This window comes from Chiloscyllium plagiosum, unplaced genomic scaffold (genome assembly GCF_037043375.1).
Source record: "Chiloscyllium plagiosum isolate Xiang-an unplaced genomic scaffold, Cpla_swu_hap1 HiC_scaffold_6, whole genome shotgun sequence".
In the NCBI taxonomy this organism is placed as follows: domain Eukaryota; kingdom Metazoa; phylum Chordata; class Chondrichthyes; order Orectolobiformes; family Hemiscylliidae; genus Chiloscyllium; species Chiloscyllium plagiosum.
This window is the reverse complement of record NW_028270144.1, coordinates 107,323,325-107,342,517: the sequence shown is the minus strand read 5'-3', so window position 1 is coordinate 107,342,517 and position 19,193 is coordinate 107,323,325. Positions and strand designations below refer to the sequence as shown.

The following is a 19,193-nucleotide window of genomic DNA, read 5'->3' as shown; positions in this document are numbered from 1 at the left end:
ATAATGCATTTCACGGTCTTAATCCTCTATCCAAAATAACTGCTTAGTTGGTTTCTATATGGAGACAGAGGGTAGGGAGGGCCTGAATATTGTTGAAGTTGCAGAATTTTATTCAAATGCTCAACACACCAAGAAGCCTGGGTGTCAGAAATGGGAGGTGGGACATCCATATCTGGATTCCATCTACCACTCCGCAAAATCTGGGCCATATAGTCCAAGTATAAACACACATCATAAACCACCAACTCAGTAATACAATCTAGACTTCTAGACCAAAGCCAATTCATAAGCAGACTTCAGAATAGGTCAGATGACTCCTATTTTACATTAAAGGCAGTTCCAAAACACAAGAAACTTGTTAACTTCACAAAATTGGTATCTCCTGACTCGTATTCAGGACAAATGTTACCAGCCATTGGTTCTACAACAGCTATTCATGTCAAGTCTGTGGTTATTTATTAGGTCTACGATGCAAGATTAAGTCTCAAAAGCAAAATGAATTCCAAACAAAATTTCTATATATTCCTCAAAGAGTCAGTGTACTTCCTGGTATGAACCTGAGCCAGATAACTCAGGAAGATTCCAGGTATAATTGTGAATTGATGCTGGATTAAATGATCACAGTCAAGCTGTGAATTACAGTGAGTACTATAAACTACCTCCAAACCTGATAACTGGGAAAGGAACAAAAAAGAAATTCAATGATGTTTCTGTTCATGATTGCCATTTCAATAACTCCTGCTTAAAGACACAGGCAAATTTATAGACATTGGGCATAAACAAATTTAAAGTTGCTGTGATAGAAAATCTTGTCAACCACAACTTAGATATATGACGCAGGAAATAATCTCAATACCAATGCAAAATATAACAGATGCTGGAAAGCTGAAACAAGAACAGAAAACACTGGGAATATGCAGGTCAGGTAGTGGAGAGAAACAGAATTAACATTTCAGTTCTGTGACTTCAAGGCTTTGGTGCAAACTCAGTCCTAAAATGTTAACTGTTATCAGAACCTTGCTGCATACAAACTGCCTGCTGCACTTCAAAACTAAAATTGCACTTCAATAATACTTAAGTGGCCATAAGGAATTTCAGCACACTGTGAAGCCATCAAAGGCACTAGATAAGTGCAAATTCCATTTTTTGTGAGAACAGAAAATTTGAAGGACAAAATAAAGACTCATTCTTGCTAACGACATTATGTAACTGAGCCACATAAAAGACACCCTTGTGTGGATGGCAGGTGAAAACAATTAGAATGGTACATAACGTCCTCCATCCAAACTGACAGTTGGTATGCACCTTCCAGAATGACTAGGTGATTTGAAAGATGATCTGGAAGGCTGCTGGAACAATGGTGAGATTTTAAGAGTTCAGTCTATTGGGAGAGGAAGGAAGAAAATGGCAGTAAGTTAAGAGGATAGAAAATAAATCAATACCTGATATGAAATATTATTTATCATAAAATTCACTTATTTAAACGCAAGTGGATTGGTAGTTTTGAGATCAATCATTTCTGCACTACCTCAGTGTTAAATTTAATTGAGTCACACAAATAGAACATTACTTACCACTTCTTTTGGCAGTAAGTATTTATACCTCCCGATCCCATGGGTGGGCATTGACCTGTAATGTCTCTTGCTGGTTAAGCAGTTACCTGTGTATGTAGAATTTATTTGATTAAAATATATCAAGTCACACTTCTGAGATAGCTTATCTCACAATAACAGTAGAGGGTCAATGCAAAGTGGCACAAAGCAATAGAGATCACTTTAAAAAACTAACAATAGCATGTTTGCACAAATATCAACCAAACTGCCCGTGGCCCAACATTTCAACTCCCCCTCCCACTCTGCCGAGGACATGGAGGTCCTGAGCCTCCTTCACCGCCGCTCCCTCACCACCAGACGCCTGGAGGAAGAACGCCTCATCTTCCGCCTCGGAACACTTCAACCCCAGGGCATCAATGTGGACTTCAACAGCTTCCTCATTTCCCCTTCCCTCATTCTTCCTAGTTTCAAACTTCCAGCGCCGCACTGTCCCCTTGACTTGTCCGGACTTGTCCAACCTGCCTAGCTCCTTTTCCACCTATCCACTCCACCCTCTCCTCCCTGACCTATCACCTTCATCTCCTCCCCCACTCACCTATTGTACTCTATGCTACTTTCTCCCCCACCCCCACCCTCCTCTAGCTTATCTCTCCACGCTTCAGGCTCTCTGCCTTTATTCCTGATGAAGGGCTTTTGCCCGAAACGTCGATTTCGCTGGTCCTTGGATGCTGCCTGAACTGCTGTGCTCTTCCAGCACTACTGATCCAGAATCTGGTTTCCAGCATCTGCAGTCATTGTTTTTACCTGTTTGCACAAATAATCTACCAGCCTTAGAATCTACTTATTTTATTAGTTCCCTAACTTTTTGATTCTATAATCTTGTCTAGATGTATTTTGGAATAGCCTAAATATATTACACGGGAATCATTTACAGATTGATGCAAATACACAAGCATTAAATAAATAAGTGGATAAGAGGTAAACCATGAACATTGAAAATTGGATTCACAAACAAAAGTAAATCCTAACATGCAATGCTTCAATTGGTGTCTGACAGTGAAAGAGATGTCAATAGTTTGGAATTGAATTGAAAGTTTTTTTTTTAAAATATAAATAATTTGATGGCTACAATAGTTCTACAGGACTGCAGCAGAACTGTGAAGCTAGTTAACAGTATAAATGTCTAACAATACTTAAACATGTTTGTTAATGGGTCGGTTAATAATTTGGGGATGGACACATCATTACTAGAGAAGGTAGCCAAGCCTCCCAAAAGCAAAAATACAGGAGGAATGGGTATAACAGCAGGAGTCTGATGCTCCAGTATACCATAATGCACAAAAATGGAAAATAAGAAAATAATTTTGCGATGGTAGTAATAAAGGTAAATGAGAATTAGATGGCTGGGAAAGACTGAAGTTTAAACCCTAAATGAGTGTTCAGACCAGAGGGATGCAGGAAAACGAAGCAAACTGAGGGCAGAGGCTGAAATACGTAATTAGGTTGACTAGAATGATGTGAGAGGCAAAAAAAAAAGGAAATGGTAAGATGGAGTAATTAAATTGAACTAGGTGAGTACAGCATGGTGATGTTCATCAAACTGGTCAACTACTGTTTGATCACCTTCATGCAAATCAAATTATCATGGGGCAACATAATTCTGAGGAGAAATCATACTAAGATCTCCATTTCACCAGGTTCCACGCACTGATGTCCATTGAAATCTGAGTTCCATCAGATAGGCAGACTCAGTTTAAAAAAAAAAGCACAAAAACCTATATCTTTCTCTTGTCAATTTCTTTCCACCTGAATATGTCTGAATATCATAAATCATTTCCAATTCAACATGGTGTAACCCACTCCAAATACAATGTGAATAGTGCCAGCATGCTAACTACTATGAAGAGCCATAACGTTGAGGTGCTGGTATTGGCCTGGGATGGGCAAAGTCAAAAGACACATGACACCAGGTTATAGTCTAACAGGTTTAGAGGGAAACCTCGATTATCTAGCATTCGATTATCCGGCAAGATCGCAAGATCCCGATGCTTGACTGAACAATGTTATCCAATATTGGATTATCTGAACGAAATATCCCTGCCCGTATCCTTTGGATAATCAGGCTCCTCTGCATTTGAAATCACAAGCTTTTGGAGCGCTGCTCCTTTGTAGGTGAAATGGAGGGGAGTGGACAGGCACAGAATTTATAGGCAGAGAGATAATTGCAAGATAATTCCAGATAATTAAAAGTGTCAAAAGATAGTATAAATGATGTGAGCACTGGGTCGACAGGCTGAATAACAAGTCTTTGCAGGTGATCAAAAGTGTCAAAGTGTGTAGCACAGTCAAGTGTGAACATCATTCCTTTACTGTGAAAGGATCAAATCTTAAATTCTTTCTTGACAGCATTGTTGATGTACTTACACCAAACAGACTGCAGTGATTTGAGGAGGCAGTTGACCACACCATCTCAAGGGCAATTAAAGATGGGCAATATATATTGGGCCAGCCCACATTCTCTGAATAAATTAAAATGCTTAAAAAGAGTTGCATTCCTCGGATTGGAACTAAATTGGTTATTAGGGTATTAGACCTAAAATGCCTCATCTAATCCAAACATTTCCATGCAAAATAAAATTTGAGATCGCAGTTGATAGTAGGTAATAGCAGAATACATTGAATATTATTTACATGACTTGTTAATTGGTTCTATGGCTGACTTATTCTTCCTGCTGTTCAGAGCCAGAACTCTCACTCCAGAGAATACATTGCATCTGTAAGTGCATTATTGCAGTAACATTACTTGCATTCGTTCTTTTCCCAGGAGTTAAGTACATCAGAAGTTAAATTAGCATCTCAGTAGTTAGTCACTAGGCGTTAACAACTGCGTTGTCACCACTGTGGTGTTGTCTTGACAATAAAAGCACTAAAAGTTAATCTATTTTTTAAATTAAAAAGAGATCTTGGGTGGCATTGCTAAAAAAAAATGCATGTCCCCCTCCCTGCACCTTTGCCCTTCACACACACTTCCAGATACAGGAATCAATCACTTGTAGTTAAAACAACTACTTTTAATCAGTCTGTTTTGGGAAAACCAACTCTATCTCATGTCTGCCCAACAGCTTTAATTTCTGATGAAGAGCTTATGCTCGAAACGTTGATTCTACTGCTCCTCAGATGATGCCTAACCAGCTGCGCTTTCCAGCACCACGCTCTTCGGGCTTAAACTATAAATTCCCTTCTGAATTTAAAATCAGTTCCAAGTATATATTTCAGGGAAACTACATATCTTGGAGCATCCAATCTAGTCTTGCCCTTCTGTAACTTTAAACGTGACCGCTGATGCTCCCGAGCTATTCAGTTGAGATAATTGGTCTAAGTGAACGCTGTCTACTGAACTGCTCCCTCTCACGTTATCTCCTTGACGGATTATTTTCAAGATTTATTTCATAAGACGACATTCTTCATTAATGTGTGCTGACTGCTGTTCTCAGTTAACTGGATAAATGGTAATTTCAATCTTAACTAAAAGCTCTAACAAATTGTGTCTACTGCTGGCATGTAATTACATGGATTAGCTTTATGTCCCTTCTGAAATATCTAGTCTCTGTATTATTTCATAAATCTAGATCAAATGGCACGAGGCCAAGCCTTTCTGAAGTATAGAAGCTCAACTCAGTCAATCTGCCACATAAGATGCTGTAGACAGCAATTAGTAGTGCCTTCTGCAGTCTTTCCAAAACCTCAAAATATCCTCTAGGAGGACAGCGAGTCAGGACATAATATTCTAATGGAGGTCCACCTAAGGTCTTACACAGATGAATTTTTAAAAAGTTTACATCGTCTTGGGTATGTAATGTAGAACATTGTTGTTTTAACCTCACATGATTGGCAACAAACCTGGAGATAACTAAAGGGTTACAAACTCCAGACTTCTCTCTCATCACTGACTTAAATCAGTTCCCTGTAGGTTGTATACCTTCCCACTTGTATAGCACTACTTTTCCAAGTTAAACATTATAAAGCTAAACACCCATTCATTCCTCAATTATGCAAGGATATGTGAGGAGTAATCATGCATTCATAATTGACCCAACACCAAATCTTAAAATGCATTTGCCCAACACATATAAAGGCTTTCAATTCAAGTAGCATATAGCAAAGATGCTAAACTCATGCCTGTGGTACACCACCAGTTAATAGTTTCAAAGTGAAACCTATTGGTGACAATTTTCTACCTATGGATTTTTAGCTGATTGTCAGTTGAGTGTCCAGGTAAACAATACCAACCGATTATATCCAATGTGACTGTAACAGATAACCTATTCTACTGCAGCTACTGCCTTTGATATGGTTAATCATACCATCTTCCTCCAATGATTCCACCATTGTCCAGTTAACCAGGACACCCTCCTATTTTTCAGACACATTGTCCCTTGGCAACTTTATCCAAAAGCATGTCAGGCTCCAGATGTACATTCTTCAAGGAGAAAGTGAGGACTGCAGATGCTGGAGATCAGAGCTGAAAATGTGTTGCTGGAAAAGCGCAGCAGGTCAAGCAGCATCCAAGGAGCAGGCGAATCGACGTTTCGGGCATAAGCCCTTCTTCAGGAATCCTTCAGGTTCCTGAAGAAGGGCTCATGCCCGAAACGTCGATTCTCCTGCTCCTTGGATGCTGCCTGATCTGCTGTGCTTTTCCAGCAACACATTTTCAGTCCAGATGTATATTGACAATATCCAGCTCTGTCAGTTCTCCACTGTCTGACTCGTCATGCTGCTTGTCTGACATCCAGCATTGGATGAACCGAAATTTCCTCCAAGTACTAGAAAAACATTGTCTTTAATCCCTGCCAAAAATGTTGTTCCCTAGCAACTGACTTTATCCTTCTCCTTGGCTACTATCTGTTGCTGAACCAGATGGTTCCCAAACTTAGCTTTAGATTTGATCCCGAGATCAGTTTCTAATTGTGCATCCACTCCTTTCGCAAGATCTTCCCCTCCCACCTCTAACATTTCTATCACCATCCTGCTTGAGCTCATCACTACTGAAACACTCATCTATACCTTTATAATCTCCAGACCCAAGTATTCAATATTGTCCTGGCTCAATATCTCATAATCCCATAAACTCGATCATATAAACCTTTGCTGTACTCTACCTTGTATCAAGTAAACTTGTACCTATATTACCTCCTGATCATTTATTTTCTACCCGACTTTGCAATGGGCCTCATGGAACTGATTTTATGACTTCAGAGAATTGTACAATGCTACTGATATATTTTTCCTGCAAACAAACTTCAACTCCATACTTAATATCATATATACATGACTTGATATTAACAAAATGCATTACACTGTACTCAGCTACATTAGAAGACATTGGCCAGATGTAGGTCTATTTCCTTCATTGTATCTAGATCAAATTGCAAACTCTGACCCATCAAAACTCATCTTTTTGTAAGCCATGAACTTCTGCACAGTTTCAGTAACACCACTGACTGAAACATTAATGCAGTTCATGGGGAGCAACAGCCCCAACACTGATTCCTTCTGAGACTTGACCAATCACCGTACAAAAAAATCTTTCCTTAAAGAAGAACTGAACCTACAAGAAAGGTTAAAAAATTGCTTCCAACACTCTGTTGTATAAAGATTAAACAGCACCTTCAAGATCTGAAAATTCAAATGGCTGTCATCACCATCCAACAACATGCCCAGAAGCCATGCTGCAAGTCTTTAATAATACCTAGCTGAAAATGTGTTGCTAGAACAGTGCAGCAGGTCAGGCAGCATCCAAGAAACAGGAAAATCGATGTTTCGGGCATAAGCCCTTCTTCAGGATTCCTGAAGAAGGGCTTATGCCCGAAACGTCAATTCTCCTGTTCCCTGGATGCTGCCTAACCTGCTGCGCTGTTCCAGCAACACATTTTCAGCTCTGATCTCCAGCATCTGCAGACCTCACTTTCTCCTTTAATAATACCTACCAAGTCCAAGTGGTCTCACAGAGTACATCGAATGATGCCTCACAGGTTTTAATTAATTGAAGTTAAATTAATTAACCTATAACTTATTGGTTGTGATTTGCTGTCTTTTTTTAAATATTAACCTCTCTCCAATTTACAAAAATAATTCCAGTTTCTAAATGAATTGCTTAAAGTATAATCGAGCACCTTACGCAACCGGAGGGAACTGCTGTCAGACCCAGTGGCCTGAGTAAATGGAACGAGAGATCATAGGGAGGAATTGGAAGATTATGTAAGTGCTGTGGCCCACGCATCACAACGGGACATTAAATAAAAATTTAAATAAACATATGCACCATCTCTTTACAAGTTGAATTTTTTTGGCAAGATTACATATTGCAAGGAAGAGAGGTATTCTTACCTGTAAACCATAAAAGAAGCTGTCTGATGGAAGCCAACCTAAAAAAGAAACAGATTAGCTAAATTCCATCTTTGTAATATCAAGTTCTCGGTCAGCTAGTTAACAAACCAATGAAAAAAGTTGATTGCAAATCTCAATGGAGAGATTTGCATTATAACAAAGGGCAGCTGGTGTCTCAAGCCTGCATCGTTAAATGCTGCCAGCTTTTTCACAGAAAATATGGCATGCATGAAATGTATATTTGGTTCATCCACGTAGAACAATGAAAAACTCTAATTCTGATCACGTCAACCAACCATCTGGAGCCACCCCATTCCTTGTTGGTGCTGAAGTTTTTCCGGACATCTATCCTCAACTTTCCATTTACTGTTATATACTTTACCCTCTTCTACTTATATCCTAACATAGGAGGATCAACATGTTTTTTGTAACCAACAGCACAAGTGCAGTGGGCTATATCTGATCTTGGATATATCTGTGCGGGGGTGGGAGTAGAGGAGAACGTGTAGGAATAAGGGGAGTGGTCCATATTGTTGCTGATGACATAGGTAGGACTAGGAAAGATCTTCTGCTGAGGGAGTTTGAGAAATTAGGTGCTAAACTACAAAGCACAATAATCTCTCGACCTCTGCCTGAGTCACTTGCAAATTGGTATAAGATGAACAAGATGAAAGAATTGAATGTGCAGTACAAAGGCTGATATGAGAGAAGTGGGTTCCAGTATCAAGAGCACTGGCACTTGTACTGTGGAAATTGGGACCTGCACAGATCAGGAAAAAAATCTGAAAGAACTGTGGATGCTGGAAATTAGAAGTAAAAACAGAAATTCCTGAAAAAAAAACTCAGCAGGCCCTGGCAACATCTGTGGAAAGAATACAAAGTTAACATTTCAGGTCTGTGATCCTTCTTCAGAACAGAGTTGTCAGCAAAAGAAAAAACATTCAATTTGGTGAAAATTAATGGGAAGCCTTTCAAAAAAAAACGCAGAGAATAATTAATAAAGCAATAAGAAGGAAGATGATGAAATGTGAAGATAAGCTAGCTTGTAATATAATATGACCAAATTTGAAAAGCATGGCACCAGAAAAACAGATCAGGCAGCATCCAAGAAGCAGGAGAATCGACGTTTCAAGAATGTGGAGGGGGTGAAAGGCTTATGTCCAAAACATGGACTTCCTCCTCCTCAGATGCTGCCTGACCTGCTGTGCTTTTTCCAGCACCAAACTTTTTGACTCTGACTTTCCAGCATCTGCAGTTCTCATTTTCTCCTATATAATATGAACAAGCAAGTTAGATAAAGGACAGCCAGGGGATGTGAACTATTTGGATTTCCAGAAAGCCTTTAAAGTTTGCTGCACAGGAGACTGCTGGTGGTGTAGTGGACAATGAAGAAGGTTATCTCAGAATACAATGGGACCTTGATCAGATGAACCAATAGGTTGAGCAGTGGCATATGGAGATTAATTTAGATAAACGTAAGCTGTTGCATTTTGGGAAAGCAAGTCAGGGCAGAACTGATACACTTAGTGGTATTGGCCTGGGGAGTGTTGCTGAACTGAGACCTTGGAATGCAGGTTCATAGTTCGTTGAAGCTGGAGTCACAGGAAGGCAGTGTTTGGTACACTGGCCTTTATTGGTCAGTGCATTGAGTACAGGAATTGAGACCTCATGTTGCAGCTGTACAAGACATTGGTGAGGCCACTTTTGGAATACTGCATTCAAATCCGGTCTCACTGATCTCAGGAAAATGTTGTGAAACTGAAAAGGGTTGTGAAAAGATTTACAAAGATGTTGCTGCGACTGGAGGGTTTGAGCTATACAGAGAGGCTGTATAGGTTGGGGCTACTTTCCCTGGAGCATCAGGGGCTGACGGGTGACTTTATAAAAGGTTTATAAAATCATGACGGGCAGTGACCAATGAATAGCCAAGGTCTTTTCCACTAGGGTAAGGGTGTTCAAAACTGCTGTTTAAGGAGAGAGGGAGAAGAATTAAAAGGGACCCATGAGACAACCTTTCTACAGAGTGGTGCATGGATGGAATAAGCTTCCAGAGGAAGTGGTGGAGGCTGGTACAATTACGACATTTAAAAGGCATTTAGATAGATACACAAATAAGAAGAATCGAGAGGGATTTGGGCTAAATGCTGGCAACAGGACTAGATTAATTTAGGATATCTGGTTGGCATAGCCGAGTTGGACCGAAGGGTCTGTTTCCATATCGTACAACTTTAATACTTTATAAAGAAGATAAAATCCCATGGTGTTAGAGGCAAAGTACTAGAATGGATAGAAGATTAGCTGACTGGCAGAAGGCAGAGTGTGGGTAAATGAGTCTTTTCGGATGGCATCTGGCAATTAGTGGAGTGCCACAGGGGTCCATGTTGGTACAACAACTATTCACATTATCGATTAATGACATGAATGAAGGAATTGAGGCACTGTAGCAAAATTTGCAGATGAAACCAGTGGAGAGACAGATAGTGTTGAGGAAACAGGGAGGTTGCAGAAGGACTTGGGCAGGCTAGAAGAGTGGGCAAAGAAATGGCAGATGGAATACAATGTGGGAAAGTGTGTAATAATGCACGTTGTTAGGAAGAATAGAGGCATAAACTATTTTCTAAATGGAGAAAGGCTTCAGAAATCTGAATCTTGGAAGTCAGGAAGTTCAAGATTCCTTTAAGGTTAACATGCATGTTCAGTTGGAAGTTAGGAAGGGAAATGCAACATTAGCATTCATTTCACAATTGCGAGAAGACAAGAGTCAGATGTACTGCTATGGCTATGCAAATCTCTGGTCAAACAACCAGAGGGCCTGTCAGAAACCTGTTCTCCCCTTCTGTCTAGTGTTGAGGAAACGTCAGAGTCTGAGATGGATGCAGCCTTGATACTATTAACACTGGAAAAGGAGGAAATGCTCCTGACGCAAGAGACAGACTACAGCCCAATACATGCTGTCTATGTCAGAGTTCAGTCAGAGGAACTGAGAGCACTGATTCTTCCTCCAGTTTGCTCCAATCAACCCCACCTTCCAAGGCGCCATCCATTTCAACTCCCCCTCCGGGCCTCCTCCGCTGTCAACACAAGGCCACATGCAAACTGGAGGAAAAACACCTCACCTTCCACCTCAGGAGCTTACAACTATATGGCCTTAACAGACTTCACCAGCTTCCAAATGCCACCAACCCGTCCTCATCCCAGGCCTAGCCCTCCCACTCTCACTACCCTGCCCCCTTGATCTGACCTTACCTGTCCAACTTCCTTCCCACCCATCATTGCCACCCTTCCCACTGACCAATCACAGACATCCCCACCTGCATCCACTTGTTGCCATCCTAGCCATGTCTCCCCCAGCCACCCCCCACCATTTACTTTGCAGCCCCCTTCCCCAGTCCTGATTAAAGGTTTTGACCTGAAACATCAACAGCCCTCTTCTTCTGCTTGACCTGCTGTGCATTTTCCAGCTGCACTCTTTACCCATGCGGATCTCCAACATCTGCAGTTCTCACTATCTCCAAGTAGATTTTAAAACAGGCTTTACTTGCCCACTGGCATTTGTTAATCCAGAAACAAGAAAGAGACTCAAGACCATCAACTTATGTTTTTTTTAAAATACATTCATGGTCTGTGGGCATCACTGATCAGGGCAATATGTATTGCCCATCCTATTTTCCATTAAAGTCAGGAAAATGTGGGGCTTGGAAGTGAACCTGCATGGGATGGTGTTCTCATGCACCTGTAGCTCTCATCCTTCCAGGACTTAGGGAGTTAACAAAGAATGCTGGAGAAACTGAGGAGATCTGGCAGCATCTTTGGAGAAAGAAACAGTTGACATCTCAAATGGCACAGTTGTTCCTTAGTAGGCCGGCCAATTATCATCTGGTCATTATCATATTGTGGCTTGAGAGAGCGTGCAAACAGAGAATCTTAGAATTTTGCACTGAAGTGGATCATACCGTTGTCTCTACCAGCTCTTTCAACGAAGTATTGTGCACAAATTGGTTGTTTCCCTTATTACAAGTAACACCAATTAAAAGTACTTACTTTGGTGTAAAGCACTGAGCAGTCCTGCTGTACTCAGACAAGCTATTTTAGTGCTTTTTCCCCCCCCAACATTAAATGAACAACTTGCTTTGCTTAGGGTAGGAACATGGAACAGAGGTAAATCAGGCATGACCTTATTGAGTCATGTGTAGTCATGGAGGCTCTGTACTGCCTAGTTTTATTTCTAGGTTTCCCGAATCAACAAGTGTTTTCTTCAGCAATTAGGATAAAAATGAGCTGGTAGACGATATAATCATAAAAGAAATAGGAACAGGAGTAGGTCCTTTGGCATCTCGAGCCAGCTGCACCATTGAACATTCCTCAAGTCCACTTTTCTGCCCCTTCCCAAGCTGATCAAGAACCTATCCTTGCTTTACATATACACAAGGACTCTGCCCCCAGTTCTCCATGGCAAGAAGTTCAAAAGACTATCTACAAGAGAAGAAATTCCTACTCATTCTAGTCTGAAATTGGTGCCCCTTTATTCAGAGGCTGTGCCTTCTGGTTCTAGATGCTCACACGAGGGAAATATGCTCTCAGCATTTGTTGTCAAGCCCCTACAGAATCCTACACAAGATCACTTCTCATGTTCCAAATTCCAATAAGCAGAGTCCCAAACAGTATAGCCTTTGCTCACAAGTCAATCCCTAATATGGAAGGATTGGCATTCTAAAATGAACCTTTCTGAACAATTAAACATCCTTCCTTATTTAAAAAGAGACAAACTGCTCACAACACTTTGAACAGTTGCAGTAAGTCTTCCTTATAATCATCCTTCAACCCTCTTGAAAGAAGGGCTAACATTCCATTAGCCTTTTGATTTTCTGCTGTACTTGTGTGCTAGCTTCCTGTGTTCATGCCCAAGTACCCCCAAATCATTCCATGCTGCATCTTTCTGCATTTAAATAATATTCTTATTTCGTTCTCCCTTCGAAAGTGGGCTTTACCCTTTCACACATCAATCCATTTGCCAACTTTTTGCCTACTTAATTAACCCATTAATATCCCTTTTGCAACTGGTCTTTCTCCCTTTTGAGTCCTCTGCAAACTTGGCCACAGGATATTGTCACGGAGCTGTTTTTTTCCTAATAGCTGTTCCTTTTCTCAAGGATACTACGTCCTTGGTTTTTTTCCCCCCCAGAGGGGTAATAAACTGCTCTCAGTGCCATTACTCTGGTTTGGTACAGAGATTAAAGGATATTGAGAGGCCTTTTGTGTATATGTAAACAGATAAGACTTCAGGCCAAAGTGATCTTGCTTTAAAGATGACTTGTATAACGAAAGGGGAATGGTCAGCTCTCCAGCTGAGCAGTTTAGTCCAGTCCAGAACTGGTTGGGAGTTCAACAGTCAGCTGTGTGGAAACAAACTCTTTCTCTCTCTGCCCTTCTAACTTCAACCTGCAAGCATCTGTTCCATTCAGTTATACTGGTTTCCAAGGGGATTTGCTTAATGGGACTGATATGTATTCAGAACAGCATAATTAAGTCTAGTTTGGATAGACTGAGTTCTGTACGGGTTCTTTATTCTGTTCTGTGTGTTTCATTGTGTAATTTTGTGAATAAAGTTTTGGCTGTTTTTAAACCTGGTAGTCAACCTCGCTAACTTACTCTGGGTAATTTTCACGGTACACGTACCAAAACAGATTGCAAAGTTATGGTCTGGGCTACCTGCTTAAGTTTTGAGTGGTCTGGCCTAGTCCATAACAATATTTGCTTCCTTCTTCCAAGTCATAAATATATATTATCAATAGTTATAGTACCAGCACTTATCTCTTTGGAATCCACTGGTTACAGGTTGCCAACCTGAAAAAGAATACCATACCCCCACTCTCAATTTCCTATGCATTAGCTATTTCACTACCTCCAACACCATGGGTTATTATGACTTGACCTTTGAGAGGTTCAACCTAGTTGAATACCTTCTGAAAGTTCAAATATTTCTACTGATTCCCCTCTATCTACTCTGGTTGAGACTTCCTCAAAACTCAACGTTAAAAATCACAACACCAGGTTATAGTCCAACAGGTTTATTTGGAAGCACTTGCTTTCAGAGCACTGTTCCTTCATCAGGTGGTTGTGGAGTATAAGATCATAAAACACAGAATTTATAGTAAAAGGTTTAGTGTGGTGCAACTGAAATTATATTGAAAAAAAGACCTGGATTGTTTGTTAAGTCTCATTTTTTAGAATGACCATGTTGGTTTCAGTTCTTTCACATGTAAATTCCAGGACCTTTGCAGTTACATTCTCAATTGAACTTTAACAATAGGTGCCATGTCAGCTCAGATAATGCATCGAAGGTGTGAGGTTAAAGTCTGTCTGCCCGTGCCCCATCAGTCAGACTGATTCTATTTCTAAAAAACGGATTTACAGAATCTTACATGGATTCATGCAGTTTGTGAGCAAAAGTATCTGCACAGACATGGTAGCTATTGTTAAAGTTCACTTGAGAATGTAACTGCAAAAGGTCTGGGATTTACATATGAAAGACTGAAACCAACACGGTCATTCTAAAAGATGAGAGACTTGAACAACAGGTCTTTTTCTATATAATTTCAGTTACACCCCATTAAAAAGTTTTGCTATAAATTCAGTTTTTTACAATCTTATATGCCACAACCACCTGAAGGGGAAATGCTCTGAAAGCTAGTGCTTCCAAATAAACCGGTTGGACTATAATCTGGTGTTGTGTGATTTAATTTGTACACCCCAGACCAACACCAGCACCTCCAAATCTTAATAAATTAGTCAGACATGTTTTCCCTTTCATGAAACCATGCTGACTCTGCTGGATTAGATGGATTTGCCAAATGTACTATTATGTCCTTAATAATTGAAATGTTTTTCCCACAATAGATACTAGGTTAAACAGACAATTACCCACTTTTAGCCTCCCAACCTTTTTTTTTTTAGCAGTTTTCCAATCCTGATTCTTCTCCAGAACCTGAGTATTTTTGGAAAATCTCAACCAAAGCACCTATCATCTCTGCAACTGCTTCTGTTGAGATCCTAGGATGTAAGCCATCAGGGTCAGGGGACCTATCTGCCTTTAGGCTCATTAGTTTGTCTAATACTACTATTAGATAAAAACAAGGATTGCAGATGCTGGAAACCAGAATCTAGATTAGAGTGGTGCTGGAAAAGCACAGCAGGTCAGGCAGCATCCGAGGAGCAGAAAAATCAATGTTTCGGCCAAAACCCCTTTTTAGTGATTGTGATGGATGTTTAAAGTAGTTTCCACCCTAAAGGCTAATTCAAAATATCTGTTTAACTCTTCTGCCATTTCCCTCTTCCCTATAATTACCTCCCAGATTCATTTTCAAAGGGACTTATATACACTTTGAACTCTTTTTTATATACTTAAAGAAACTTATTGTCAGTTCTTATATTCTTTGCAAGTTTGCCCCTCTTGGATTATTTTCTTTATTACCTTTTTAATCCTCCTCTGCTGGCCTCTGTTTTTATCCCAATCTTTGGGGCTATTACTGACTTTGGCCCCCCCCCCCCCACCTTACATGCTTTTTTCATTCAATTTAAATATTCTCCTTTAACTTTCTGGGTTAGCCATTATTGGTTTATCGCTGGGATAAATTTTTGCTGACATTCAGGAATTATCACCTTAAATTTCTGTCACTGCTAACTGATCCATCCAGTCCATTTGAGTTAACACTATTCTCATTTTATTGCAATTCCCTTTAAGTTAAACAGTTGCTTCCAATCCAAGTTTCTCATACTCAATCTGAATATTAAATTCAGTCATGCTTTGGCCCCTACTCCTTTAGGCACGTTTTACTGAGATAATTTATTAAGTCTGCCTCATACCCATTCCCAGATCCAAGATAGCCTGTTCCCTAGTCAGCTCCAAAACATTTCTCTAGAATACTTTCCCATTCTCTAGAATTCATTGATGTAGCTACCCTTTCCATATTTGATTAACCTAATCATCACTAAGATTAAAGTCACCCATAATTACTGCTGTATTCTTTTTACATTCTATTATTTGTTGATTTTATATTCTCTCCTCTATACTATTCCTACCAGAGATTTTCTTACCTCCAGCCAAATGGACTTTACATAATCCGAGCCTAGATAATCTCCCAGAACTGTCCTCGTTTCACCTTATTAACAGTACTATCCCACTATTTTTTCCTTCCTGAAAGGTTATTTATCCTTGAATGTTAAGTTTCCAGATTTGATCTCCTTGTAACCATGCTTCCACAATTTAAGATCATATTCATTTACTTCAATTTGCAATGTTAGTTTAACTTATTCCGAATGCTTCATGCAAGAAGATTTGTCTTTTTGCCATTTTCAATCACCCAATCTTTGCTTTGAAAGATAATTTCGTGCTTCACCTTTTATGATCTTATCTACCACTTCTACTTTTTACGGTCCTTTTCTCCCCCCTCTTTCCCTTGCCATCCTCCTGACAGTCTAGTTTAAACCTGTTCCAAATACACCCACAAATACTCACCATAAGGACATCAGGTTCAGTCCTGCCTAAGTGTAACCTTTTATAAATGTTCCCAGCTTCCCCAATGCTCTAACTTCCTATTTTTGGCTTTTAGAAGTTCATTCCTTTTTATGCCTCTTACTGGTATCAATGTGTACAATGACCACCAGCTGTTCACCCATCCAATCCAGAATGTCTTGACATCACTCTGAAACATGCTCAATCCTAGCACCAGATAGGGAACGTACCATTCTGGAGTCTCATTTGCAGTCACAAATGCTTCTCTATTCTCCTTAGAATTGAATCCCCTGTAACAACTGCATTTCCACACTTTCTCCTCTCCTGTGCAGCAGAGCCAACCATGGTGCAAACAATTTGGCCAATTAGAGGAAAGCAGTAATAGCCATTCGTCCCAACAGTATCAAATGTGGTATCTGTTTTGCAGAGGAACAGCCACAGAAGGTTCCTGCACTACCTGTCTAGTCCTCATTCTTGTGAATGAATAAAAGTTACTCTTGGTAGGATGGGGGTATAAAAGAAATTATGGGCTTCAAGTGTTTCCACTTATCCTTACCTGGTGACTGTCGGTGCAACTTGTTTTAAGAACATTACATTTCTTACACACAGAATCTGCAAACAAGATGTGAGAATATATAATGAGGAATTAGTGAAATCAAAACTCCTGCTGCTAATCAATTTGAATACATTTATACTTGGTATGATACAGAAGAAAAGGTTTTCTTTCCACACTAAATTCTCTCCCATGAGCAGCAGTCACCCAGCACCTGTTCAAGTGACTATTCATGTTGGAGCCTTGGCTACACCTATAGCCTGTTTCACTCTAGTAATCATTGAAGTTCATTCTGGTGTCCATCTGTTATGGCCGTCCACTTCAAGCAGCAATTAATAGCATAGAAACATGAAGAATAGGAGTTGGCCATTCAGCCATTCTAGCCTGCTCTGCTATTCATTACGATCATAGACGGACTATCAATAGCTTTTCCCCAAATCTTTTGATCCCTTTAGCCCCAAGAGCTATATTCAACTCCTTCTTGAAATCATACAATATTTTGGATTTTAATGCCTTTTGTGGTGGCAAATTCCACAGACTCACCACTTTGTCCTACATGGCTGACCAACTCTGGTTGAATTTTCCACCATATTATAAAGGCAGTGAGGCCAACAATACAGTTTCTGTCACTCTCCAGCAGAGCCCCAAAATCTCACTCCTTTCTCCAGCTCAACTACTCAAATTCAGTCTTCAAATAAGTAGAGTTGATCATTTAAATTAGGCAACAAAATAATTTATTTTCCTTTTCTTGTGTAATGAAATCTGAGAGCCAATTACATACCTGTTCTAAAGAAATGCGTTATAATTATGCAGTGCACAGAAAAACAGAAACAAAACTTGCTTATCCTGTTAAAATAAAGAATATTGATCTTCAAAATAACATTATCCATTGAGTTACTATTGTTGAATGCGCTGGTACCAATGTAAAGTTTAAACTGAATATCACTCATGTACATAAATGTTAAGATAGCAAATTTTCAATATGTGAAATGGACAAATAAAATAAAATCAATAAAGATCTCCTCATAACTACCAGCTTGGTTCAGTTGCCCCACTCTCACCTCTAAGACATAAAATTATGGGTTCAAATCTTGTTTTAAGACTTTAACATAAATATTTAGTCTATGTTCATTACAATATTGAGGGAGTGCCACACTGTTAGAGATGTCATCTTTTGAATAAGATGTTAAAATGAAGTCCCTTTTACTCTCTCTCCAATACTGAAGTATAGTTATTCCCCATGTCCCATCCAACAATGAATATTATCTGATTGATATCTTTCTGCTGTTTATGGGAACTGGAAGAAATCAAAGGATCATCATAGGCTCAGGAGGCCATTTAGCAGTGTTAACACCAGCTCTCTGCTGGAACAATTCACCTAGTACCATCATCCGCCTTCCAAGAACAGTGTAGTGCACACAAATTGGCTTCGGTTTACTGTATCACAAGTAATTACACTCTAAAGCACTTCATCATCCGTGAGCACGGTGAGCTGACCAGTCCCCCTGACCGGTGCCACATAAACACGTTGTTTTTCCCCTACTGAAAAAATGACTTTTCTTACAGGCTTCTGCGTGTTTATACAGGACTGGGTGGTGTCTCACAAGTTGCTGACAATGCAGAGACAGACCTCGCTGTTATTCCTTCAGTGAATTCCCAGTCGTGCTGGGTTTGTCTGTGTCTCTGTCCCTATCACCCACTGAGCACCAACCAGTGGCCTGCCATTACCGACAGCATCGATCACAGCACAACCACGGCTTGGTTATAAAACAATCCCGAAACTATCCTTTATATAAATTTATGCATAGCTTTAAACAACAACAAAAAAGAATCACCTCTGTTACGACAGTATTCATGATTCAGCCGGCCAGAAATAAAAGTAACATTTCAGGTCCAGTACTCCAACCCCTTCCCCCCACTGAGCTCTGTAAACTCTCACCCCCAACAACAAAACGCACAGCACACGCGTTCCGGCTCCAGTGCCTTCAGCTTCAGGAGAACAATCTTTCTATCTATCTATAGATAACTAATTCTATACTTGAGAGAGAAATTAGATCGAATCACAAGACACAAATACAGTGGAGGAAACAAATATGTATTGGATAGTTATGTTTAGTCCTTGTTACCTTTAATAATGCATCATCTTCAGAGAAAAATACCAATTTAATTAGTTGAATTTATCTGTTCA

The 19,193-nt window shown here is 39.9% G+C and overlaps 1 protein-coding gene across 1 annotated transcript in view; it reads right to left on the bottom strand.

The window, feature by feature from the left end:
- Positions 1 to 18,928, bottom strand: part of mrpl48 (mitochondrial ribosomal protein L48) — a 35,727-nt gene extending 16,799 nt beyond the window's left edge. The window contains exons 1-4 of the mRNA XM_043692194.2: positions 18,841 to 18,928; positions 17,009 to 17,064; positions 7,941 to 7,978; positions 1,575 to 1,660 (exon numbers count right to left, since the gene is read on the bottom strand). Of these exons, the coding sequence (XP_043548129.2) occupies positions 1,575 to 1,660; positions 7,941 to 7,978; positions 17,009 to 17,064; positions 18,841 to 18,861 (201 nt within the window). The 5' untranslated portion in view covers positions 18,862 to 18,928. The remainder of the gene's footprint in view (positions 1 to 1,574; positions 1,661 to 7,940; positions 7,979 to 17,008; positions 17,065 to 18,840) is intronic.
- Positions 18,929 to 19,193: the final 265 nt, after the last annotated feature.